At 40.2% G+C, this 23,917-nt stretch overlaps 1 protein-coding gene across 4 annotated transcripts in view; it reads right to left on the bottom strand.

Annotated features, from left to right (window-relative positions):
• The window catches only part of greb1.L (growth regulating estrogen receptor binding 1 L homeolog), a 95,260-nt gene that overhangs the window by 27,893 nt on the left and 43,450 nt on the right, over nucleotides 1–23,917 (bottom strand). For 2 of the 4 annotated variants that reach the window (XM_041563546.1, XM_041563545.1), the window contains exons 7-15: nucleotides 23,615–23,734; nucleotides 22,519–22,644; nucleotides 15,401–15,538; nucleotides 13,168–13,353; nucleotides 11,038–11,388; nucleotides 9,136–9,264; nucleotides 7,606–7,713; nucleotides 5,648–5,845; nucleotides 1,437–1,617 (exon numbers count right to left, since the gene is read on the bottom strand). In XM_041563546.1, coding sequence (XP_041419480.1) covers nucleotides 1,437–1,617; nucleotides 5,648–5,845; nucleotides 7,606–7,713; nucleotides 9,136–9,264; nucleotides 11,038–11,388; nucleotides 13,168–13,353; nucleotides 15,401–15,538; nucleotides 22,519–22,644; nucleotides 23,615–23,734 — 1,537 coding nt within the window. The remainder of the gene's footprint in view (nucleotides 1–1,436; nucleotides 1,618–5,647; nucleotides 5,846–7,605; nucleotides 7,714–9,135; nucleotides 9,265–11,037; nucleotides 11,389–13,167; nucleotides 13,354–15,400; nucleotides 15,539–22,518; nucleotides 22,645–23,614; nucleotides 23,735–23,917) is intronic. The other 2 variants (XM_041563547.1, XM_041563548.1) reach the window with 2 other exon arrangements.

Below are 23,917 nucleotides of genomic sequence, written 5' to 3'. Positions count from 1 at the left end.
TCACTTTGCATGGTGCAGTGGATAGGCTGAAAATGTACGCGAATGCCATCTTAATGTATGTGATTTTGGTCTCCTTAGCACTTCCGCAGTATCCATAAATGAGCCCTGCTATTATTATTATTATCACATATTTATAAAGAGCCAATGTATAAATAGAAACGTGCATACATTAAATATATGAAATATACAAATTTACATGCACAGCACCCAATACACAATGCACAAACCTAGTTATTTGCTCATAATCCTAGAAATCTTTGTTACTTTTCCTGCCAATGTCGGACTGGGACACCAGGGGCCCACCAAAGAACCATAGACCAGGGGCCCATTTTCAGTACTATTGGGGGCACATTTACAAAGCTCGAGTGAAGGATTCGAATAAAAAAAACTTCGAATTTCGAAGTGTTTTTTTGGCTACTTCGACCATCGAATGGGCTAGTTCGACCTTCGACTACGACTTCGACTACGAATCGAACGATTCGAACTAAAAATCGTTCGACTATTCGACCATTCGATAATCGAAGTACTGTCTCTTTAAGAAAAACTTCGACCCCCTAGTTCGGCAGCTAAAAGCTACCGAACTCAATGTTAGCCTATGGGGAAGGTCCCCATAGGCTTGCCTATGTTTTTTTGATCGAAGGATATTCGTTCGATCGTTGTATTAAAATCCTTCGAAACGAATAATCCTTCGATCGTTCGATCGAAGTATTAGCGCTAAATCGTTCGACTTCGATATTCGAAGTCGAACGATTTTAGTTCCTGGTCGAATATCGAGGGTTAATTAACCCTCGATATTCGACCCTTAGTAAATGTGCCCCTTATTCTTCTTCTCCTCACTCAACCTCTATTCTCCTAGTCTCTATTCTTTACATACTATAATAATATAATCTATTATTCCATCTATTTTGCCTCTTTGTTCTCAAAGAAATAGGGAATGGCCATGAAATAGGCTATATGTTTAGCAGCATAAGGTCTCACAGACACCTGGGCCCACCGGGAGTTTTCCTGGTATCCATGTGGGCCAGTCCGACACTGTTTCCTGCTTATTAATATTATTGGCCCCAAATATAATTCCTAAAACTGAGCCAGTAACCGCCCAGAAGGCAACCCTGAAAACATCTACTGCACCTAGGCCAGGGACAGGCATACTGTATGTTTCAGTCCAGGCCAAAATACCCTTGAAATGAGGGATTTTAATAGTGGCCTATATATATGGCATCTCACATGGGCTTCACTGCAGGCCGGACACCCGTCCACTGCTTTGGGCACAGTTCTGGAAGCTACAGAATGACTGTCGGTCTATGTGCCCCCTTGCATTGCAAGAAATAATTAAGCATTTACATGTCACTACTGGAAATGCTACTGGAAATGCAAGTGTGTAGCTTAGAGGTGCCATCACTGATTCCTTGTACCTTTCCTTCAGTAACAAACATTACCTGGTGAGATCCCAGTGTGCGTGATCATGAACAAGAACAAACAAGGTGTGAGGGTTCTGCAAGGCTCTGTGAAGGAACGTCTTGAATTTATTGGGTGCGTCGGAATCCAGTTTCATGATGTACTGTTCCAGCAGCTGCTTTGTGAGCAGGGCCTTCTCTACACCAAGCTCCAGTAACACTCCTACATATATCAGGAAAGTACAGTTAGTACAGAACACTCTGAAAATGAAAAATCTGGCTCAGAAGGGCACCCCTAGTGCCTTGCATTCCGCAGGTCCCCCCAACTGAAATGTCTTAATGACAAGCTAGAGGCAATCTTAGGTGCTGCCCATCTCTCCTATATGCAATGCTGCAGTACTATGTTACAAGTGCAAAATATTAGGTATCTGCACCTATTCTTTATATCTTGCATCATATTTTGTAAATAAGACCATTTTGGGGGAATGTAATAAAAGTCGCAAAGAGCAAAACAATTAGCACAAATAAGAATAAAAAGTCTCATTTCGCAATGTAATACTCTTCCTTAAACCATTATTACATTGCGAATTTTAATTGCGCATTGCGAATTTTAATTGACCACTTTTAAGAAGTGCTTGAAGGTGTCGTAACGCCATTTTCATTCTTAAGAAAGCTTTTCCATACCTGAGTAAATAGCTCTAAACACTGTCTCTGTTTGTTTAGGATAGCAACTGCCATATTAGCTTGCTGTGACATCACTTCCTGCCTGAGTCTCTCCCTGCTCTCACATAGCTCTGAGTTCAGATTACAGCGGGGAGAGGAGCAAACTGAGCATGCTCAAGCCCAAGACCTGGAGGTTTAAGCTGAAAACAGGAAGTCTGATACAGAAGCCCATGTGTACACAATAGACGGAAATAAATTAGGTGTTTCTTTTGACAGAGGAGTAGCTTTGTGGGTTTACTGGTGTATTTATATAGACCTTTTTTGATAAAGCTTACTTGGTTTTAACCTTTCCTTCTCCTTTTATGATAATATCACAGATGTGGCTAACACTATGGCAGCCCCCACTTATATGTATGCAATAAAGGAAAGTTCTGGGCACAAAATGAGCTATGAGTTATGCTCTCTACTTTACTATGTAAATAAACAAATGGCAGGCATTTATTTCCTATGAGCGAGAGCATGTACAGACAAGAGTTCCATTATCACCTGCATTTCGGTAGCATGGGCAGAAGCTGTATTTCTTTATACCGTACACTTTCTGGTCAGAAGGGAGTTAAGTTACCATGGAAATGTAAAGCAGGAGCGTGGAGTGAAATGAGAATAGCAACCTCCATCTGGAAAGCACGGCACAGGCTATGTATAACTGCTGTCAGGGTATTTGTGGGCACAAGTTGCATCGTATATCAATAGAACAGTGAATATTGCTACCATGATATACAGGTATTGGATCCATTATCCAGAAACCCACTATCCACAAAGCTCAGAATTACGGGAAGGCTATCTTCGATAGATTCTGTTTTAATCAAATAATTTACAATTTTAAATCTGTAAAAAAAAACAGAGAGAGAAAGTACCCCGCTCACAATCTTACTTGGCAGTTACTTATATAAATTGTTTCAATACCTGTAAGTTTGAGAACTACATATATTCCAGTGCAAACCCTGTGATTGTCGTTAGACCAATCCCAAAAAAGCTTCTAAAAATATTGATATCAACTGGATTCAAACGCCGACGCGTGTTTCGCTATACTGGCTTTGTCAAGGCGTAATTGACTTGATTACGCCTTTACAAAGCCAGTATAGCGAAACGCGCGTCGGCATTTGAATCCAGTTGATCTCAATATTTTTTGAAGCTTTTTAAAAAATTTGGGTTAAATGGGAATGGAAGGGGTGGTGGTGATTTAATTAAAGGATAAGGAAAGGCAAAAAAATAAAATCCCATTTTTACATTCTTTAATGAAAAAGAAACCTATCTCCAATATACTTTAATTAAAAAATGTGTACCGTTTTTATAAGAAATCTGACTGTATGCAGTGAAATTCTCAATTCATTTACTGCTGTGGATAGGAATTGTCAGATGGCCCCTAACTGCTGAGCAGGGAAACAATCATACTTATGAACAGCAGGGGGAGCCCCCGCCTTACTTCCCAGCCATGCAGAACTCAAGCAGCTTTGTTTATGACGATCCCTAAGCAGCCCAGACCACACTGAGCATGTGCAGGGTCAGGGTCAGGCAAAGATGTTTGACAAAGTTACAAGATGGTGACCCCCTGTGGCCAACTTTGAAAACATAAATTATTTGTTTGATTAGGCTTGTGGTGCAGTAAGTTCATGTTTATGTTTAGTATACAAAATACAGCATTTCTAACATTATTCTATTTTAGACTTTCCTTGTCCTTTAAGTACTCGGTTCACTTTTTCTCTTCTCTCGCAATACTGAACTTACAGGAGGCCGTGGATTTGTGTTTTTTTTGGCCATTATAGCTTATGACAGTTTAGGGTTTAGATTAACTATTGAGACCACAGTCTCGGTTGCTCAGCCTTCTTTGCCTTTGTGGTGTCCCAGGGATTAGAAATAAATTAGGTAGTAGCTTTGGGACAACTCCACCTCTCTCCTTTTCCATTTTCCGATTTCATTTCAAGAACCTGAGTATTGTTTTTTAATATTTATCCTAGTTAATGCGGTTACTCTAATTAATTAATAATCAATTACCTGAGTTATAATGAATTATTGATTTAGCACTGGAAAGCATTTTAGTAATTAATTGTTGTCCGTTTTTTGGACTTGATACCATAATCACTTATCGTACAATATTGCCACAGTTTTTGATCGATTTTATTGTGGGCGGATTTATCCATTGTTTTTTAATTTTAATTTAATTGAATTAGTTCCATTGCACTGCACTTTATCTACAATTAATTTCTATTGTCTAATTCTTATTTAATATATAATGAATTTGTAGCACGGCACTTTAGTAAATAACAATTCATGGGATTGGTCTAACGAAAATCACAGGGTTTGCACTGGAATATATGTAGTTCTCAAACTAACAGGTATTGAAACAATTTATATAAGTAACTGCCAAGTAAGATTGTGAGCGGGGTACTTTCTCTCTCTCTGTTTTTTTTTTTTTAAATAATAAGTACTTCAATCTGGGGATAAAATATTGTGACACAAGTAAAGGAATCGTCCGAGTGTTTTATAATTTTAAATCTGTAATAATAAAACAATACCTTGTACTTTGATCCCAACTAAGATATAATTAATCCTTACTGCAAGCAAAACCAGCCTACTGAGTTTATTTAAAAGAAAACTAAACCCTAAAAATGAATGTGGCTAAAAATGCCATATTTTATTTACTAAACTTATTGCACCAGCCTAAAGTTTCAGCTTGTCAATCGCAGCAATGATCCAGGACTTCAAACTTGTCACAGGGGGTCACCATCTTGGAAAGTGTCTGTGACACTCACATGCTCAGTGGGCTCTGAGCAGCTGCTGAGAAGCTAAGCTTAGGGCTCGTCACTAATTATCCAGCAGAAAATGAGCTTCCCCTGTAATATAAGCTGATGCTACAGGGCTGATTATTAAATTCTGATGCTAATTGCACTGGTTTCTGTGCTGCCATGTAGTAATTATCTGTATTAATTACTAATCAGCCTTATATTGTGACATTTCTATTCTATGTGTACTGTATATTGTGAGTGGGTCCCTAAGCTCAGTAAGTGACAGCAGCACAGAGCATGTGCAGTGAATCAGCAGAAAAGAAGATGTGGAGCTACTGGGGCATCTTTAGAGACACAGATCTTTACTGCTAAAGGGCTGTGGTTGCCTTGGGCTGATACAGAAGCACAAAATATAATGTACAACATGTCTAGCCTAATTTCTTAGTTAAGCTTTAGATCTCCTTTAATGTTTACATTATTTTTAGTAGACTTATGTTATGAAGATCCAAATTACAGAAAGACCCCTTATCCAGAAAACCCCAGATCCTGACCGTTCTGGATAACAGGTCCCATACCTGTATTACACAGTTAGAACCAAATTGGGAGTTAACAGACTGTACAGCGTATAGTAAAAAGAATAACTGATCAGGAAGATCAAGAACCAGCCTCCCCATTCAGTACAAGCACCAAGGGAAATTGGGTTGAGATATTCAATATCTCTTTATGCCGGTGGTACAATGACCATAAAGCCCCAGAAAATATAATTACTGAACAGTTGAAATACGGTGGCTCTATGAGGGGCATTACCTGAACTCCAGAGATGAGAGAGTGTTTGCTGGTAAGTTATCTCCGATGGAGGAACACAGATAAGAAAATCCACTTTCTCGAATGATCCCAAATCAAGGTTCTGAGTGCTGGAGTCGGCTATGGAGCAGACATGCGATAAGAGCTTTTGTGCCACGGCCAACTGGGACGGGCGGACATGGTGCCATTCAATATTATAACCTGCAGTAAAGAAAATGGTGGTCCCCTTTTCATTAAAGCTGCCAAATACAATGGAGCACACGTGGAAGAATTATGACAATTCGATTTGGGAACTCTAGTAGGGTTCCCAGATGTTAGAATTTGGATGGATCTGTCAGCCAGTTAAAGCCGATGAATACTGATATTTATCATTGTCTGAAGTTTCAAGATCTGTTAACCCAAAACAGCCAATATAAGGTCTGCTGTGGGAGGTGGAATATCATAGAAGTCTAAAACGGATAAGTAAACCTTTATAATAAATGATTGTAATATTAATGAGAGTGCTATTCTAATAACTTTTGCAATGTACATTCATTATTTCTTTTTTTTAAATTTCAAGATATTAAAGGATACATGTACTGTTAACATTAAAGGGATACTGTCATGGGGAAAAAAAATTGTTCCAAAATGAATCAGTTAATAGTGCTGCTCCAGCAGAATTCTGCACTGAAATCCATTTCTCAAAAGAGCAAACAGATTTTTTTATATTCAATTTTGATATCACCCCCTCCCTTTCCACACCAGCAGCCAAACAAAAGAACAATGGGAAGGTAACCAGATAGCAGCTCTCTAACACAAGATAACAGCTGCCTGGTAGATCTAAGAACAACACTCAATAGTAAAAACCCATGTCTCACTGAGACACATTCAGTTACATTGAGAAGGAAAAACAGCAGCCTGCCAGAAAGCATTTCTCTCCTAAAGTGCAGGCACAAGTCACATGACCTGGGGCAGCTGGGAAATTGACAAAATGTCTAGCCCCATGTCAGATTTCAAAATTGAATATAAAAATATCTGTTTGCTCTTTTGAGAAATGGATTTCAGTGCAGAATTCTGCTGGAGCAGCACTATTAACTGATGCATTTTGAAAAAAACATGTTTTTTGATGACAGGATCCCTTTAATAAATTTTGTTAAAAAAGTGCCACCTGCTGGTCATTTTCCAACCAGTCTGACCACCAAGTAGTGAAGGAAGTTGTCAGGAGAAAGAAAGAGGCTGCTCTGATGTTCTTCTGCTTAGGAAAAAAATTAGAAACATTTCTCAAATCTTTCCTAAGCAGAACATCAGAGCAGCCTCTTTCTTTCTCCTGACAACTTCCTTGACTACTTGGTGGTCAGACTGGTCAGAAAATATTTATAATATTAACATTACATGTATCATTTAATACCTTGGAATTTAAAATAAATAAAGAATGAATGTATGTTATCCAGAAATATCAGAATTACGGGAAGGCCGTCTCCAATAGACACCATTTTAATCAAATAATTCTAATTTTTTTAAATTATTTCTTTTATCTCTGTAATAATAAAATAGGACTTGTACGTGATCCCAACTAAGATATAATTAAGTATATAATTAGTATTAGTAATTATAATTAGATATAATTAGTTTAATGTTTAGATGATTGTCTAGTAGACTTAAGGTATGAAGATCCAAATTACGGAAAGATCAGTTATCCGGAAAGACCCAGGTCCCAAACATTCTGGAAAACAGGTCCCATACCTGTCCAAATTGTTTTAAATCATTCTGATGTGGTCAGATTTATTTGGGCAATTTTAAATTAAGTTGTAGGGGTGGGTGTTTAACCTCTTTAAGGCAATGGCATTTTGCAGTCATGTAATTTCTCAAGAGATGTACCAGGAACAACAATTGAGGATGATGGGATTAGTAGTTCAGCCATGTGCTCAATTATAATACGAATAACTCCAGGATGCAATATGGCTCCCTGTCCCCTTACTTACTGGCACATGTAGGACGCGGTGTTTCTGCGCTTGGCTTAGTTGCCGATAAAGCGGCAGCACCTTGATTTTCCTGATAAAACTTGTCCAGCAGAAGATCCAAGTCACCATCTATCAACAGATTCAGAGATTTAATTGCGGCAGCAGTTGGACTGAAACACTCTTCAGTTGGAGATAAATCTTACAGTGGGTACACGAAAAGTCAATCCACTAAATTCTAGGGCTATTCATTCTTTCCTTCATATCATGCCTATTTGGCTGTCCCATGGGATCACCTGACATGCTTAAAGGGCACCTGTTAAAAAAAAAATGTTATCCCCAACCAAACATATGGGCTAATAGAAGCCCGCATGTTGGTTGGGGATAACAGTAGTTTTTTTTTTTTTAAAAAATGCCCCCTGCCAGCGCTACACTACCCGCACCCAGTGTCGGACTGGCCCGGCGGGATACCGGGAAAATACCCGGTGGGCCCCGACCCTAGTGGGCCCCCGCCGGGCCAGTCCCCCTCTCCCAAACAGTTTTAAAAAAAATAATAAAAAAAATTTCGGCGCATTCCAGCGCCGTTTCCGCATGTGCGCCGTTTGCGCATGCGCGATGCGCCGCCTGGGCGCCGAGCAGGGATTCGCCTAACAAGTAGGTAGCGGGGGCCAGAGGGGGGCCCTGGACACCAGTCCCGGTGGGCCCCGGACCCCCCAGTCCGACCCTGCCCGCACCAGGAGGGAGCTCCAAGTGCAAGCAGCCATGTCCGGTCACTCGCAAGCGCATAATGAAAATGTGCCACGAATTGCTTATTATGTGCATGCTCGTGATGTCACATGTGTGTTATTACGCATATCCTAGAATGGACATTTCTTAGCAACTTTTTGACTGGTCTTCATTTTTTATTTTTTTTGTTTTTTTATTATTTGCCTTCTTCTTCTTCTGACTCTTTCCAGCTTTCAAATTGGGGTCACTGACCCCATCTAAAAACAAATGTTCTGTAAGGGTACAAATGCATTGCTATTATTGCTACTTTTTACTACTCATTTTTCTATTCATAACTATAATTCAAAACTATAATTATTATTATTTGTATAGTTACATTTTATTACTTAGCTTTTTATTCAGGCCCTCTCCTATTCATATTTCAGTCTCTCTTTTATAGCACTGTCTGGTTATTATGTTAATGTAGACCTTAGCAACCCATTTGCATAGAAGGCACTCACTGGCCTGGGTTACAAGGTTAGCAATTTGCCTCCTAACATTATAGAATTAAATATTGGGACAATTTAGGCCATAGCCCAGGTCATGCCCAACTACACCCAGATTTGCCCCTATCTATTTAAAAAGGCCACTCAATAAATTCCACCCTTTAGGGGCCCATGATTTGGGATTGTAATTAGGAATATATAAATATATATATATATATATTTATATATATATATATATATATATATATATATATGTATATATATATATATATATATATATATATATATATATATATATATATCTTGCAGAATGATCTAATATAGATCAAATCATTGTCCTTACCTGGGCACAGAGCACGGAAAAAAACTGCTAAATTCTCCACCTTCCCGCTGGCTAGTTCATAGGTCACCTCTTTTAGGTAATCGGATGGAGAGAACATGCTTTCCACCAAAATCCGGGCCTGGTATTTTCCTGTGGCAACAAATACAACTTTTCAGGGAAAAAACACCTAAATAATTGAAATGCAACGCAGCATGGTTATATAGCTGGGAAGATATCTACAAAAATATTTCTCTGATTTGGCACAAGTGCGCTAAATACTGCCCCTAGGTCTCCTTTCTCTGTCATGAGTGGGGGGCAGCAACAAACAAAGTGCTGCCAAGAATGGACACAAGCTGGCACATTAACCCTATAAGGGCACTGCTAACATCATTGGCATTTCATTGGCTGCTAAGAGCACAGACATGCCAACTGCTCATGGGCCCTTAGGTTACAAGCACAACAGATGGAAAGACAAATATTCCAAACAAGTGTAAAGTAACACAAAAGCCACTTGTGCACCACGTAGAGAACTATTTAAAGGGCCACGGTACCTTCATTTTTTAAATTTTGCTATTTTCTTTGTCTAACAGCAGTATTAAAAAGTTAATATATGTAGAGACCCTGAGGTTTAGGAATGTTTTACACTGGTAGTTTCCCCTTTAGTTGAGACACCTAAAGTGGTCCGTTGATTTACCCAGGCAGCTATGTCTCTTTTCCTGGGTCCATTGCAGTTCAGGGTTTGCCCAGAAGATGGCAGGATAATATTGTTTAAAAGGAGAGAGCACCATGTGCTATGGGTCTTTACTGGGACCTCACCTCCCTGAGAGGTTGATACAGGTCCTGGGTCTGAGCAGGTTACGGGCCAAAGTTAGGGAAAGTTTATTAAGTGTCAGAAGTTTATGATATAGTCACTCTACGAGCGAAAGATAGTGGCAGGAGCAAGATACTACTGTGAGTTAACCTGTGCTGAGGATAAGATCACCAAGATAGGCTGCACTACCTCTGAGAGGGAACCAATTGAAATACCGTGGTTAGGGTAAGGGCACACGCTAAGATTCTGGGAGATTTAGTCACCCGGCGACAAATTGCTTCTTCTTCGGGCGACTAATCTCCCTGAAAAGCCTTCCCGCCGGCTAGCATCTAAATCGCCGGCGGGATGGCACTCTGAGCACTTCATCTTCGAAGTTGCACCAGGAAACAACCAGGATCCACTTTGGGTAAGGTGCTTAAACGGATTTTGTCATGATTTTTTGATGTTTTAATTTCTAAATGACACTGTTTACACTGTAAATAATTCACTCTACAATAAAAAACTGTAATTGTAATATTGGTGTGTACAGTAGGTGCATCTCAGGTCATTTTGCCTGGCCATGTGCTTTCAGAAAGAGCTAGCGTTTTAGGATGGAACTGCTTTCTGGCAGGCTGTTGTTTCTCCTACTCAATGTAACTGAATGTGTCTCAGTGGGACCCGGATTCTACTATTGAGTGCTGTTCTTAGATCCGCCAGGCAGCTGTTATTTTGTGTTAGGGAGCTGCTATCTGTTTACCTTCCCATTGTTCTGTTGTAAGGCTGCTGGTGGGGGGGTCGATATAACTCCAACTTGCGGTGCAGCAGTAAAGAGGGACTGAAGTTTATCAGAGCACAAGTCACATGACTGGGGGCAGCTGGGAAACTGTCAATATGTCTATCACCCTGTCAGATTTCAAAATTAAATATAAAAAAACTCTGTTGGCTCTTTTGAAAATCAGATTTCAGTGCAGAATTCTGCTGAAGCAGCACTAAAGGGGCACACAAACATTGCAGGGAGTTGCCCACAGCCCAAGGATATCATGGAGCCATTGGCAGCCACTCACAATCTCACATATCTCAGGTTTGCTGCATATAAATATTTTGCAGTTATTTTGATAAAGCAGAAGACATACCTGTTATGACAATGCAGGAATCTATGCCATTGCTTCTGGAAGTGCAGATGATTACCACATAGTTGGTCTTGGTCAGTTTCCCTTCAACCAGCAGCTTGAACATCTCACAAAGCCCTTCTGCTAAGGAATAGCTGCACTCAATGATCTTCACACTCTCGTTACAGGAGCTGGCAGCGAGGCTGGCGAGCCAGGGAAGTTGTGCGGCAGTCACAGGAGTTATGGGGCTGGGAAGGTGAGGGAAAACCTGCGAAACAGTCTGTTGATATTGGCGGATTTCAGCTAGGTGCGTTTCCCTCCATGAACGCATGAATATCTGCTCTAGGTCCTCTATCAAGGGAACCTGGTCTGGAGCTACAAAACCAAGAAAGCGTTAAGAATATGCACCAAACGTTTTATTCAAACAGGCCGGTCCCACTTTTAGCACCAGCGGGATCAGTTCCGATAAAACCAGTCTTTAATTCATAAAATTAAATTACAGAAGCTTAAGGTAACTCTTCACAACTTTCAAATGGGCGTTGCTGACCCCTTCTAAATAGCATATGCTCTGTAAGGCTACAAATGTATTGTTATTGCTACTTTTTATTCATAATCTTTTTATTGAGGCCTCTCCTTTGCATATTTCAGTCTCTTATTCAAAGCAATGCATGGTTGCTAGGGTCATTTGGACCCAAGATACCAGATTACTTGAAAGCAAATTGAAGAGCTGCTGAATAAAAAGCTAAATAACTAAAAAAAAAAACTTAAATAATAAAAAAGGAAAACCAATTGCAAATTGTTTCAGAATATCATTTTCTACATCATACTAAAAGTACCAGCCACTTTCTCAAATGTATAGCTATTGAATATTTAAACTCTCATTGCACCCCACCCCTATAATCATTAACCCTTGATGTAGTATAATTGGACCCTCATCCACACAGAATCGTTTCACAAAGCAGGGCTGGAATAATAACAGTAAATTCAAGATATAAATAGACGTCAGTTAATGTAGCATATGTGAACAGTTAATATAACAATATTACTATAAATATAAATACATAAAATCGCTCACTTATAGGGTTGCCACCTGTCTGGTTTTGACCAGGACAGACTGGTTTTTTTGAAGGGCTGTTCGGGGTAAAAACTGGCTGCCCGGTTTTCCAAATTAGGAAAACCGGCCAGGATTTTCTGAGATTGACACGGCGAATGGCCAATCGCCACATCATAGCCCCACCCCCTATGTCACAGCCCCACCCCCACCATGTCACGGCCCCAGCCTTGCTACATCACAGCCCCGCCTCCCACTGCGTCACGGCCCAGCCCCCTCCCAGAGTTCAGCGGGGGGAAAGGTGGCAACCCTACTCACATAGTATGATAATGGACAATCCCATAAATAATTAATACACACACATTATAAGGAACTTCTGGAGGCTGTTTGGTACGTTTCAGCACGGCATGGAGAGGGGTCTGACGAGTGCTACTGGTCTGAATACCTTTAAGGCCCCCATACACAGGCCAATAAAAGCTGCCGCAGCTTATTGGCCCGTCTGTGGGGCCATTCAACGGGCTTTCCCGATCAATATCTGGCCGAAAGTCGGGCAGATCTCAATCGGGCACGTTAAAAAAATCTGTGCGTTTATGCGGTCCCCCGATCCTACCGCCCATATCGGATGCATTATGATCCGATCGTTGGGCCCTAGGGTCATCAATCGGATCAGCCCGATATCGCCCACTTCAGTGTGGGCATATCAGGGAGAGATCCGCTAGTTTTGGATCTCTACGTCTATGGCCACCTTTAAGGTTGGACAGAACTGCCAGAGTAGCACAGGATCTCCAGAGGAGGCCCCTAGCCTAATGGGCACCAGCCAAGCACAATTTCTATCAGCCCTTTCTTATTTGCACCATAAGTCTATATGACACATACAATATAAGATTTAGAAGTGTCTGTATCTAATTGCTGTGAGAGTAGGCCCGTGATGTGAGGTAAGCCCCAGTCTGCATTTATTTTACATTTCAAAGTTTTAAAAAAACAAGCGACAAGGCAGCTACAAAACAGGCCATGGGGATGAGTCATATATTTATGAATGTTGGGATGCCCCATTGTTGGATGATCTGTTTAATCTGATTAATATTTGAGATGTCTCCACTCACCCAGTTGGACCAGATAATAAACTGTTAGCAGGAGCTGCATTTCCTCTGAGATGGGCTGAATTGTGGCGGGTCCGTACTGTTCGTAGGCCTTGGGCATAGACTGGGAGTTTGTGTAGCAGTTGTGCAGGAGAGGACTCACAATCACGTCGTTCACATTGCCACACAGGTAGGGGAAGCTCCCGTGACCTATAAAGAGTAATATCAGTTACACAGAGATTAGTCTACTCATCCAACACTTGGTCCAGCTTTTATTGGTGAATAAAGGCTGCATCATATTTATACATTATTGTGCACTGTATTATGCTTTAATAAAATGTGCCCGGTGTAATTGCAACCATTTGGTTCGCCCAATGCAGTTGTGCTTGATTTGCCAAAAGGGCTGCAATTGCGCCTTCATGTTATAGTACATAGGATGCAGCTTCAGAGTGAAGATTTCACTGGACATTAAAGGATAAATAAACCTTAAAAATAAGTGAATGTAAAATTGATGAGAGTGTAATGTACATTCATTATTTATTTTTTATTCCAAGATATTAAAGGATACATGTACTGTTAATATGATTGAATTTTGTTTCAACAGCGCCACCTGCTGATCATCTTCCGAGCAGTCTCACCAAGTAGTCAAGGAAGTTGTCAGGAGAAAGAAAGAGACTGTTTTTATGTTCTTCTGGTTAGGAAAGATTAGAGAAAAATTTATAATTTTTTTCCTCAGCAGAAGAACATCAGAGCAGACTCATTTTTTTTCTCCTGACAACTTCCTTGACTACTTGGTGGTCAGACAATGACCAGCAGGTGGCGCTGTTGTTACAAAATGAATTTATGTTAGCAGTACATGTATCTCTTAAAGGAGAAGGAAAGCTACGGAGGCATTTTATTGCCAATAGATTATCTGCAATAGTGCAAGCTCGAATGCTATACTTATTCTGTAGAATGTTTTACCATACCTGAGTAAAAAGCTCTAGAAACTCTGTTTGTTTAGGATAGCAGCTGTAGTATTAACATGGTGTGACGTCACTTCCTGCCTGAGTCTCTCCCTGCTCTGGGCTCAGATTACAGTAGAGAAGGGAGGGGTGGGGGGGGAGAGGAGCAAACTGAGCATGCTCTTGCCCAGGGCAATGAGGTTTAAGCTGAAAACAGGAAGTCTGATACAGAAGCCCATGAGTACACAATAGAAGGAAAGAAATGCTGTGTTTCTTTTGACAGGGGACTCAGAGCAGCATTACCTTGGGGGTTTACTGGTATATTTAGATGGACCTTTCTGATAAGGCTTACTTAGTTTTAACCTTTCCTTCTCCTTTAATATTTTGTAATTAAAAAAAAAATAATAATGAATGAATGTACATTGCAAAAGTTCTTAGAATCCAAGTCTGCTGTCCTTATTGTCGCAAGCCCCAACAGCCACCCGGCATTTACCGCTATATTCAAGGTGATGGTAGTTCTGCACTTGCTCACAATTCAGCAGAAAGGGCAGGACAATGGTGATTGGTGAAACTTGGTAAAGCACTTACATTTGCCTTTGTAAATGACCCCTTATATGTAATAAAATATTGAAACTAACTCCTATTTCCCTGGTAAATTAAAGGGACACTTGTCTGTATCTGTGTAACTGTATCAAATAAATTGCTGGCTGTTCATGTAGCAGCACCCAGTGGTGAAAGTGAGTACTGCAAGTAGATGAGTATTGTATATTTGATTGCCATGGGCTGCTTTGTGTGCTTAGGCATACATTTAAGGTCTTATTTATGACACCCTTGTGCACATTTATTATTTTATTCAAGGATCCTTATTTATCTGCTTATGAGAGCTGCCATACTATCAGAGCAACCAGAAAAAAATGGCCTTAAGTGGTGACATGGTCTTATTAAAATTATGTATATATGTGTTATAAAGTATGATTTCACTGGTTCCAAAACTGTTGGGCCCCCCCGTGACAAAAAGTCATGAGATTTCCCTTCCCGCCCCTAATCTACATATGCAAATTAGGATTTGGATTCGGTTCGGCCAGGCAGAAGGATTTGGCTGAATCTGAATCCTGCTAAAAAAGGCCGAATCCTGGCCGAATCCCGAACTGAATCCTGGATTCGGTGCATCCCTAGTAAATTTTCAGCCTTATTACGACGGGGCTCTCAGCAGAAAACAAATGGTCTTAAACCCTTAATCTCTGCAAAACACTGTACTGTTCCATATAGGCTCAGAGTGTACTTATTGCTCCCTCTGTAAAATTCTCACTCACCCTTGAAAATGACGGGCTTAATCATGCAGGTTTTCAGCAGGTTCTCGGGTACAGCCACGGACTCTGCTCTCACCGACATGGATGAAGACAGAAGGCCTCCTGGGGTGGATTGTGTAGCACACAGCTGAGGCATGGCATCTAACAGGAACACAATGATGCATAACCATAAATACTAAATATGTGGCTCCTCCCTTATTTCTCTCTCCTAGTATCCGACAATAAAGGACCACTATGCCCTAACACTACATACTTTTATGGTATGTCACTCACCTTTAACCTTTTAGTGTGTTATATAATGGCCAATTCTAAGCAACTTTTCATTATTTATGTTTTATAGTTTTTTTTAATTATTTGCCTTCTACTTCTGACTCTTTCCAGCTTTCAAATGGGGGGGTCACTGACCCCATCTAAAAAACAAAAGCTCTGTAAAGCTACAAATGTATTGTTATTGTTACCTTTTATCACTCATCTTTCTATTCAGGCCTCTCCTATTCATATTCCAGTCTCTTATTCAAACCAATGCATGGTTGCTAGGGTAATTTGGATATGGACACCAGGGGCACACCCAAAAACCTTAGACCAGGGACCCATTAACCCTTTGCCTGCCAAGCACGTACGGCGTACGTGCTGGCAGGCAAATGCTCAGGCTGCCAAGAACGTACATTGTACGTTCTTTGGCAGCTGAGCGCTCTCTCTGCTTCGGCGGCTTTTGCCGCCTCCGCAGAGAGTGGGGAGAGAAGACAGCCCCCTAGGCAACGAGGCTGGGGGGCTGTCAAGTCGGATCTGCGACTCGATTGTCGCAGATCCGACTTCAAAGTAGCAGACGCATCGCATGGAGCGTCTGCTACTACACTCACCTTCTTCCTGCCTGCAGAGCCGCCCACGCACTTCCTGCTGCGCAGCAACTCTGCAGACACGCTGCCAGGACTCCTCCAAAGAAGACAGCGATTCTCCTGCTCCAAAAACGGTAAGTGCACGTTTTTTTACACACTTACCTGCACCTACACATACTTACAGTACATTTATGCATTTTAGTAAAGATTGGAATTTTTTTAAATTTTTTTTTTTTAATTTTAGCACACTTGGTCCCTTTTGTACAGTTATTTACACTTATTTACACTTATTTACATGTATTTGCACACTCAGATAACTTTTATTAGTGCACAAATATGTATACACAAACAGGTGTTTTTTTTTTTTTTTACGAATTCATTATACTGTTATCTTTTGTTTTTTTTGCCTAAAAACGTGTTATTTTGGCAGCGTGACTATTGGATAATCGATTTCGGCCACTGATTACGCTGTCAGAACAATTATTTTGTTATTTCATTGATTTACGCTATTTTTGTGGTTTTATTGCAATTTTATCCCTGCATTATTGTTCCCTATGTATCTTTAGTATCGTTTTGCTGTTTGGTGCTTTGGTATAGAAAGATAGATTTTACTTAGTTTGATCCGCCAAAATATGTGCTTTCCAAAAATATATGGGTTTCTGGGGGTCTTTTTACAGTTTGGGGGTCTTACGGCACATAACGTACAGTTAGGGTTCTCTTTTCTGCAGCTTAGTTGGCTAGCGTGAAAATTCATAGGCACGTTTTTCATTTGGGGTCCATACACAACACATACTTTGGTAAATCTATACATATTGGGCATCAAACTATTTATTAGACCTCTGACGTCCATATTTAGAGAGATTTTTCTTTGTACGTAAAACATTGTGTCCGATAAATGCGGCAAACTGCAACATTTTTAGGCGATTTTCAGAAATGTTGTAAAAACCTATATGTTTAGAAAAGCTTTGCAGTTTGGTAGTTTCGTGTAGAAAGACGTCGTTATCTTTGTTGGAATCGGCAGAATGTGTACTTTCCAAAAATGTATGGTTTTGGGGGGTCATTGCTGTTAGGAGGGTCTTGAGGCAAATAATATGAAGTCAAGGGTCTATGTTCACAGAAGGCGAATCGGCAGCGGAGAAAACTCATATTCACTATTTTTATTTGGGGTCCGCACATGCCAGCTGCCTTGGTATATCTATGCATATTGGGCATCAAACTGTTCAGTAGACCCTTGGCATCAATATTTATGGTGTTTTACAATTGTATGTAAGAAATTGGGTGAGATAAATGCGGCCAATTGCAATATTTTTAGGCGATTTTCAGAAATGCAAAAACAGTTGCTTTTATCGCCAAATTTAGGAAAGGCTTGCGACTTGGTACTTTGGAGTACAAAGACATGCATACCCAATTTGGATTCGCAGGAATGTGTACTTTCCAAAAATATATGGTTTTATGGGGTGAACGCACTTTTTTCTACCTTTGCCCCCCCCAAAACAATGTAAATGTGTTGATTTTTGCAGTACCTGAAATGACAGACCATATGGGGGTCTTTGTTTTGGGGCCCCTATACGCCACGTACTTGGGTACACCTATACATATTGGGCATCAAACTGTTCAGAGGACCCCAGGCTTTCATATTTGGGGTGATTTGTCTTGATACCTAAAAGTATGTGGGTAATACAATGCTGCAGGGTCGAAATTTTGAAGTCATTTTTGGAAATGTCCCCAAAATCACCAAATTTAGGAATGGTTTGCGGCTTGGTACTTTGGAGTACAAAGACATGCATACCCAATTTAGATCCGTGGGAATGTGTACTTTCCGAAAATATATGGTTTTCTGGGGTGAACTTACTTTTTTCTACATTTGCCCCCCTCAAAACAATGTAAATGTGTTGATTTTGCAGTACCTGAAATGACAGACCATATGGGGGTCTTCGTTTTGGGGCCCCTATACGCCACGTGCTTGGGTACACCTATACATATTGGGCATCAAACTGTTCAGAGGACCCCAGGCTTTCATATTTGGGGTGATTTGTCTTGATACCTAAAAGTATGTGGGTAATACGATGCTGCAGGGTCGAAATTTTTAAGTCATTTTTGGAAATGTCCCCAAAATCACCAAATTTAGGAATGGTTTGCGGCTTGGTACTTTGGAGTACAAAGACATACATACCCAATTTAGATCCGTGGGAATGTGTACTTTCCGAAAATATATGGTTTTCTGGGGTGAACTTACTTTTTTCTACATTTGCCCCCCTCAAAACAATGTAAATGTGTTGATTTTGCAGTACCTGAAATGACAGACCATATGGGGGTCTTCGTTTTGGGGCCCCTATACGCCACGTGCTTGGGTACACCTATACATATTGGGCATCAAACTGTTCAGAGGACCCCAGGCTTTCATATTTGGGGTGATTTGTCTTGATACCTAAAAGTATGTGGGTAATACGATGCTGCAGGGTCGAAATTTTGAAGTCATTTTTGGAAATGTCCCCAAAATCACCAAATTTAGGAATGGTTTGCGGCTTGGTACTTTGTAGTAGAAAGACATGCATACCCAATTTAGATTCGTGGGAATGTGTACTTTCCGAAAATATATGGTTTTCTGGGGTGAACTTACTTTTTTCTACCTTTGCCCCCCCCAAAACGATGTAAATGTGTTGATTTTGCAGTACCTGAAATGACAGAACATACAAGGGGGGGTCTTCATTTTAGGGCCCCTATATGCCACGTGCTTGGGTACACCTATACATATTGGGCATCAAACTGTTCAGAGGACCCTAGGCTTTCATATTTGGGATGATTTCTCTTGATACCTAAAAGTATGTGGGTAATACGATGCTGCAGAGTAGATATTTTGAGGTGATTTTTGGAAATGTCACCTAAATCACCAAATTTAGGAATGATTTGCGGCTTGGTACTTTGGCGTAGAAAGACATGCATACCCAATTTGGATTCGTTGGAATGTGTACTTTCCGAAAATATATGGTTTTCTGGGGTGAACTTACTGTTTTCTACTTTTGCCCCCCCCAAATCGATGTAAATGTGTTGATTTTGCAGTACCTGAAATGACAGACTATATGGGGGTCTTCATTTTAGGGCCCCTATATGCCACATGCTTGGGTACACCTATACATATTGGGCATCAAACTGTTCAGAGGACCCTAGGCTTTCATATTTGGGGTGATTTGTCTTGATACCTAAAAGTATGTGTGTAATACGATGCTGCAGGGTAGATATTTTGAGGTGATTTTTGGAAATGTCACCTAAATCACCAAATTTAGGAATGATTTGCGGCTTGGTACTTTGGCGTAGAAAGACATGCATACCCAATTTGGATTCGTTGGAATGTGTACTTTCCGAAAATATATGGTTTTCTGGGGTGAACTTACTGTTTTCTACTTTTGCCCCCACCAAATCGATGTAAATGTGTTGATTTTGCAGTACCTGAAATGACAGACTATATGGGGGTCTTCATTTTAGGGCCCCTATATGCCACATGCTTGGGTACACCTATACATATTGGGCATCAAACTGTTCAGAGGACCCTAGGCTTTCATATTTGGGGTGATTTGTCTTGATACCTAAAAGTATGTGTGTAATACGATGCTGCAGGGTAGATATTTTGAGGTGATTTTTGGAAATGTCACCTAAATCACCAAATTTAGGAATGATTTGCGGCTTGGTACTTTGGCGTAGAAAGACATGCATACCCAATTTGGATTCGTTGGAATGTGTACTTTCCGAAAATATATGGTTTTCTGGGGTGAACTTACTGTTTTCTACTTTTGCCCCCCCCAAATCGATGTAAATGTGTTGATTTTGCAGTACCTGAAATGACAGACTATATGGGGGTCTTCATTTTAGGGCCCCTATATGCCACATGCTTGGGTACACCTATACATATTGGGCATCAAACTGTTCAGAGGACCCTAGGCTTTCATATTTGGGGTGATTTGTCTTGATACCTAAAAGTATGTGTGTAATACGATGCTGCAGGGTAGATATTTTGAGGTGATTTTTGGAAATGTCACCTAAATCACCAAATTTAGGAATGATTTGCGGCTTGGTACTTTGGCGTAGAAAGACATGCATACCCAATTTGGATTCGTTGGAATGTGTACTTTCCGAAAATATATGGTTTTCTGGGGTGAACTTACTGTTTTCTACTTTTGCCCCCCCCAAATCGATGTAAATGTGTTGATTTTGCAGTACCTGAAATGACAGACTATATGGGGGTCTTCCTTTTGGGGCCCCTGTATGCCACGTGCTTGGGTACACCTATACATATTGGGCATCAAACTGTTCAGAGGACCCTAGGCTTTCATATTTGGGGTGATTTCTCTTGATACCTAAAAGTATGTGGGTAATACGATGCTGCAGGGTAGATATTTTGAGGTTATTTTTGGAAATGTCACCAAAATCACCAAATTTAGGAATGATTTGCGGCTTGGTACTTTGGCGTAGAAAGACATGCATACCCAATTTGAATTCGTGGGAATGTGTACTTTCCGAAAATATATGGTTTTCTGGGGTGAACTTACTGTTTTCTACTTTTGCCCCCCCAAAACAATGTAAATGTGTTGATTTTGCAGTACCTGAAATGTCAGACTATATGGGGGTCTTCCTTTTAGGGCCCCTATATGCCACATGCTTGGGTACACCTATACATATTGGGCATCAAACTGTTCAGAGGACCCTAGGCTTTCATATTTGGGGTGATTTGTCTTGATACCTAAAAGTATGTGGGTAATACGATGCTGCAGAGTAGATATTTTGAGGTGATTTTTGGAAATGTCACCTAAATCACCAAATTTAGGAATGATTTGCGGCTTGGTACTTTGGAGTACAAATACATGCATACCCAATTTAGATTCAGGGGAATGTGTACTTTCCGAAAATATATGGTTTTCTGGGGTGAACGTACTGTTTTCTACCTTTGCCGCCCCCCAAAACGATGTAAATGTGTTGATTTTGCAGTATCTGAAATTACAGAACAAACGGGGGGTCTTCCTTTTGGGGCCTCCTATGCCACATGCTTGGGTACATCTATTCATATTGGGCATCAAACTGTTCAGTGGACCCAGGATTTTATATTTGGGGTGTTTTACATTGATACCTAATGATGTGTGGGAGATATGTTGCTGTAGAGTGGAAGCTTTGAGGTCATTTTTCAAAAAATTCACCAATTTCTATAAAACACTATAACTTTAGGAAACAATTGCAACTTGGTGGTTTGGAGTACAAAGATATTTCTACCCATTTTTGATTCACCAGAATCTGTTCTTTCTAGTAATGGGTAGTTTTCTTGGGTAAACCTACTGTTAGTGGAATGTTTGGCCTTGAAATCAAAAGTATGCCGTTTGGGGAGTGTTGCTTTGGAAATTTGGTTGTGTACTGCTTGTAGATTTTGAGCTATACAAGTGAGAAATCTCCATAAAACTATATATATTTGGTATTGTCGCGTTCAGGAGACATAGACCTTTCTAAATCAGCTGTGTTCTCGTACGTAAAATGAATGATGTTTCTGATATATGTGATTGTTCTTCGTGCAACATGATTTTTTTCATTTTATTTGACACTTAGAATCCAATATTTTTTTAGAGAAGTAGAATTACACCAAAATTCTTGCATATTGTGAAAGTTCAGGTTGTCCTGAAAAAAACAATATATTGTTTTCCTGGGTTAACTAAAAGACCACCCCAGGAAAGGCCCTTAAAGTGAAAGAGTGCAAAATATCTAAAAACTGCTTGGCAGTAGATGTTCGCATCTAGGACAAAACGGCTGGCAGGGAAAGGGTTAATACTCTTCATCTCCTCAATCAACCTCTATTCTCCTACTTGGTTTTCTTTACATACTATAATCTAGTATTCCATCTATTTAGCCTCTTTGTTTTCATAGAATAGGGAATGGCCATGAAATAGACCAAAAGTTTAGCAGCTTGAGGGTCCACTGACACCTGGGCCTACCGGGAGTTTTCCTGGTATCCCAGTGGGCCAGTCCGACACTGATTCGGACCCTAGTGACTAGATTTCTGAGATTGCAAATGGGAGAGTTGCTGAATAAAAGGCTAAATAACTCAAAAACCACAAAAAATTGAAAATGAAAACCAATTGCAAATTGTCTCAGAATATCACTCTCTACATCAGGGATCTTCCTAGCCCATTAATGAACCTATGGAGTCATTTAGAGATACATGAGAGTAAACTGTCAGGACCCCCAGCTATGCAATGACCCAGTTCTACTTCTCTCCATGCTAATACCTGTACCCTAAGCACTACTAACCACCTTTTCCACAGTTACTTGAGTTAATAACATTGCTCTGTGCAACGCTGGCATCTGTTGACGTTGGCGACTCTGGAGACCATCCTTTGTGGCGTTTTTTGGGAGGGCCAGAATTCGTCAAATTTCCTATTAAGTAAAAAAAAACACCAAAAGCTAGACTTTAGAAGCACCCGGTCACCTGTATGTTTGATGTATGCACCCTTCTAGTGTACAGCCCTGCAGAATATGTTGCCTTTATCAATCCATGACAATGATAATAATATACAGCTGTGTAGTTACCGATAGCAATCATTCAGCACTAAGCTTTATTGTCCTAACTTGACTAATCAAAACTAATTGCTGATTGGCTCACTGCACTGAAGCAAACGTCTATTTTCCTCCTGTACTTAATACACACTGCTCAGTGCTGCACTCATAGGCAGGGGCGTAACTACAGAAAAAGCAGACCCTGCGGCTGCAGGGGGGCCCAGGAGGTATAGGGACTCCTTGAGGGCCTTATTTGAATACAATTTCAATAAATATTGGTAAAACAGGTCAACCTCTAGGCATTTTGGGCACCTGAAAAATAATTTGCTAATATCTAGTTACACCACTGCTCATTTGCAATGAAGTAGTTACAGCAATGGAGAATCCCATGCTGGGTATGCATCCTTCCACAAGGGGGCAGTGTAGCTCTAGATTTAGGACATGCGTAAATTCAGCTACAGTAATTAAAAAAAAGAAATTCCCAAATGTTAACAGGGACAGAATAGTGTTGCAGAAGGTACCTGCCTCAGATATTCAGGGCTGAAATGGACATCCTGTAATCTTTTGCAAAAAAATTGTAATTTTAAACAAGATAATTTCCTCTTAAACAGACAATAAGGCATGAGAGCCCAATTTACTGTGTACACACTTAACATTTCTCATCTGCCTATTTGCATTTATACATTTAGGTGGAAGCTGCCCTATTGTTTGCCACCTTGATACTTACTTATAATGATGTGCTTGAGAAATAACAATAACTATTTTAAAATGTTTAGATTGCAGGTAACAGGTACAATATAAATGACAGGTTTTACTTCCCCTTGGAAAGAAAAACATTTTTGAACAGTACCTAAAACAGAGGCTCTTGCTGGTGCTGAGGGATTGACCTTTGCGGACTGCTGGGGGCACAGGTACCCGTTCATATTGGGGTATGAGGAGCTGACTTGTGAGTGCAAGTAACCACTATCTCCTGTAAAACAAAAATAAATGTTATAAATAAAACAATACCTGTTTAATCATTTTTAAGAAGCTTAATATTAATTTGGGTAATATTAAACTTAAATGTTTCTTATATAGTGAATAAAGCACCCCCTTTTGTAATATACATAGTGAATAAAGTACCCCCTATTGTAAAATATAAGGATACAAGTCA

This window comes from Xenopus laevis, chromosome 5L (genome assembly GCF_017654675.1).
Source record: "Xenopus laevis strain J_2021 chromosome 5L, Xenopus_laevis_v10.1, whole genome shotgun sequence".
Classification (NCBI taxonomy): Eukaryota; Metazoa; Chordata; class Amphibia; order Anura; family Pipidae; genus Xenopus; species Xenopus laevis.
The sequence above is the reverse complement of the archived record's forward strand: the minus strand, read 5'-3'. Positions and strand labels throughout refer to the sequence as shown.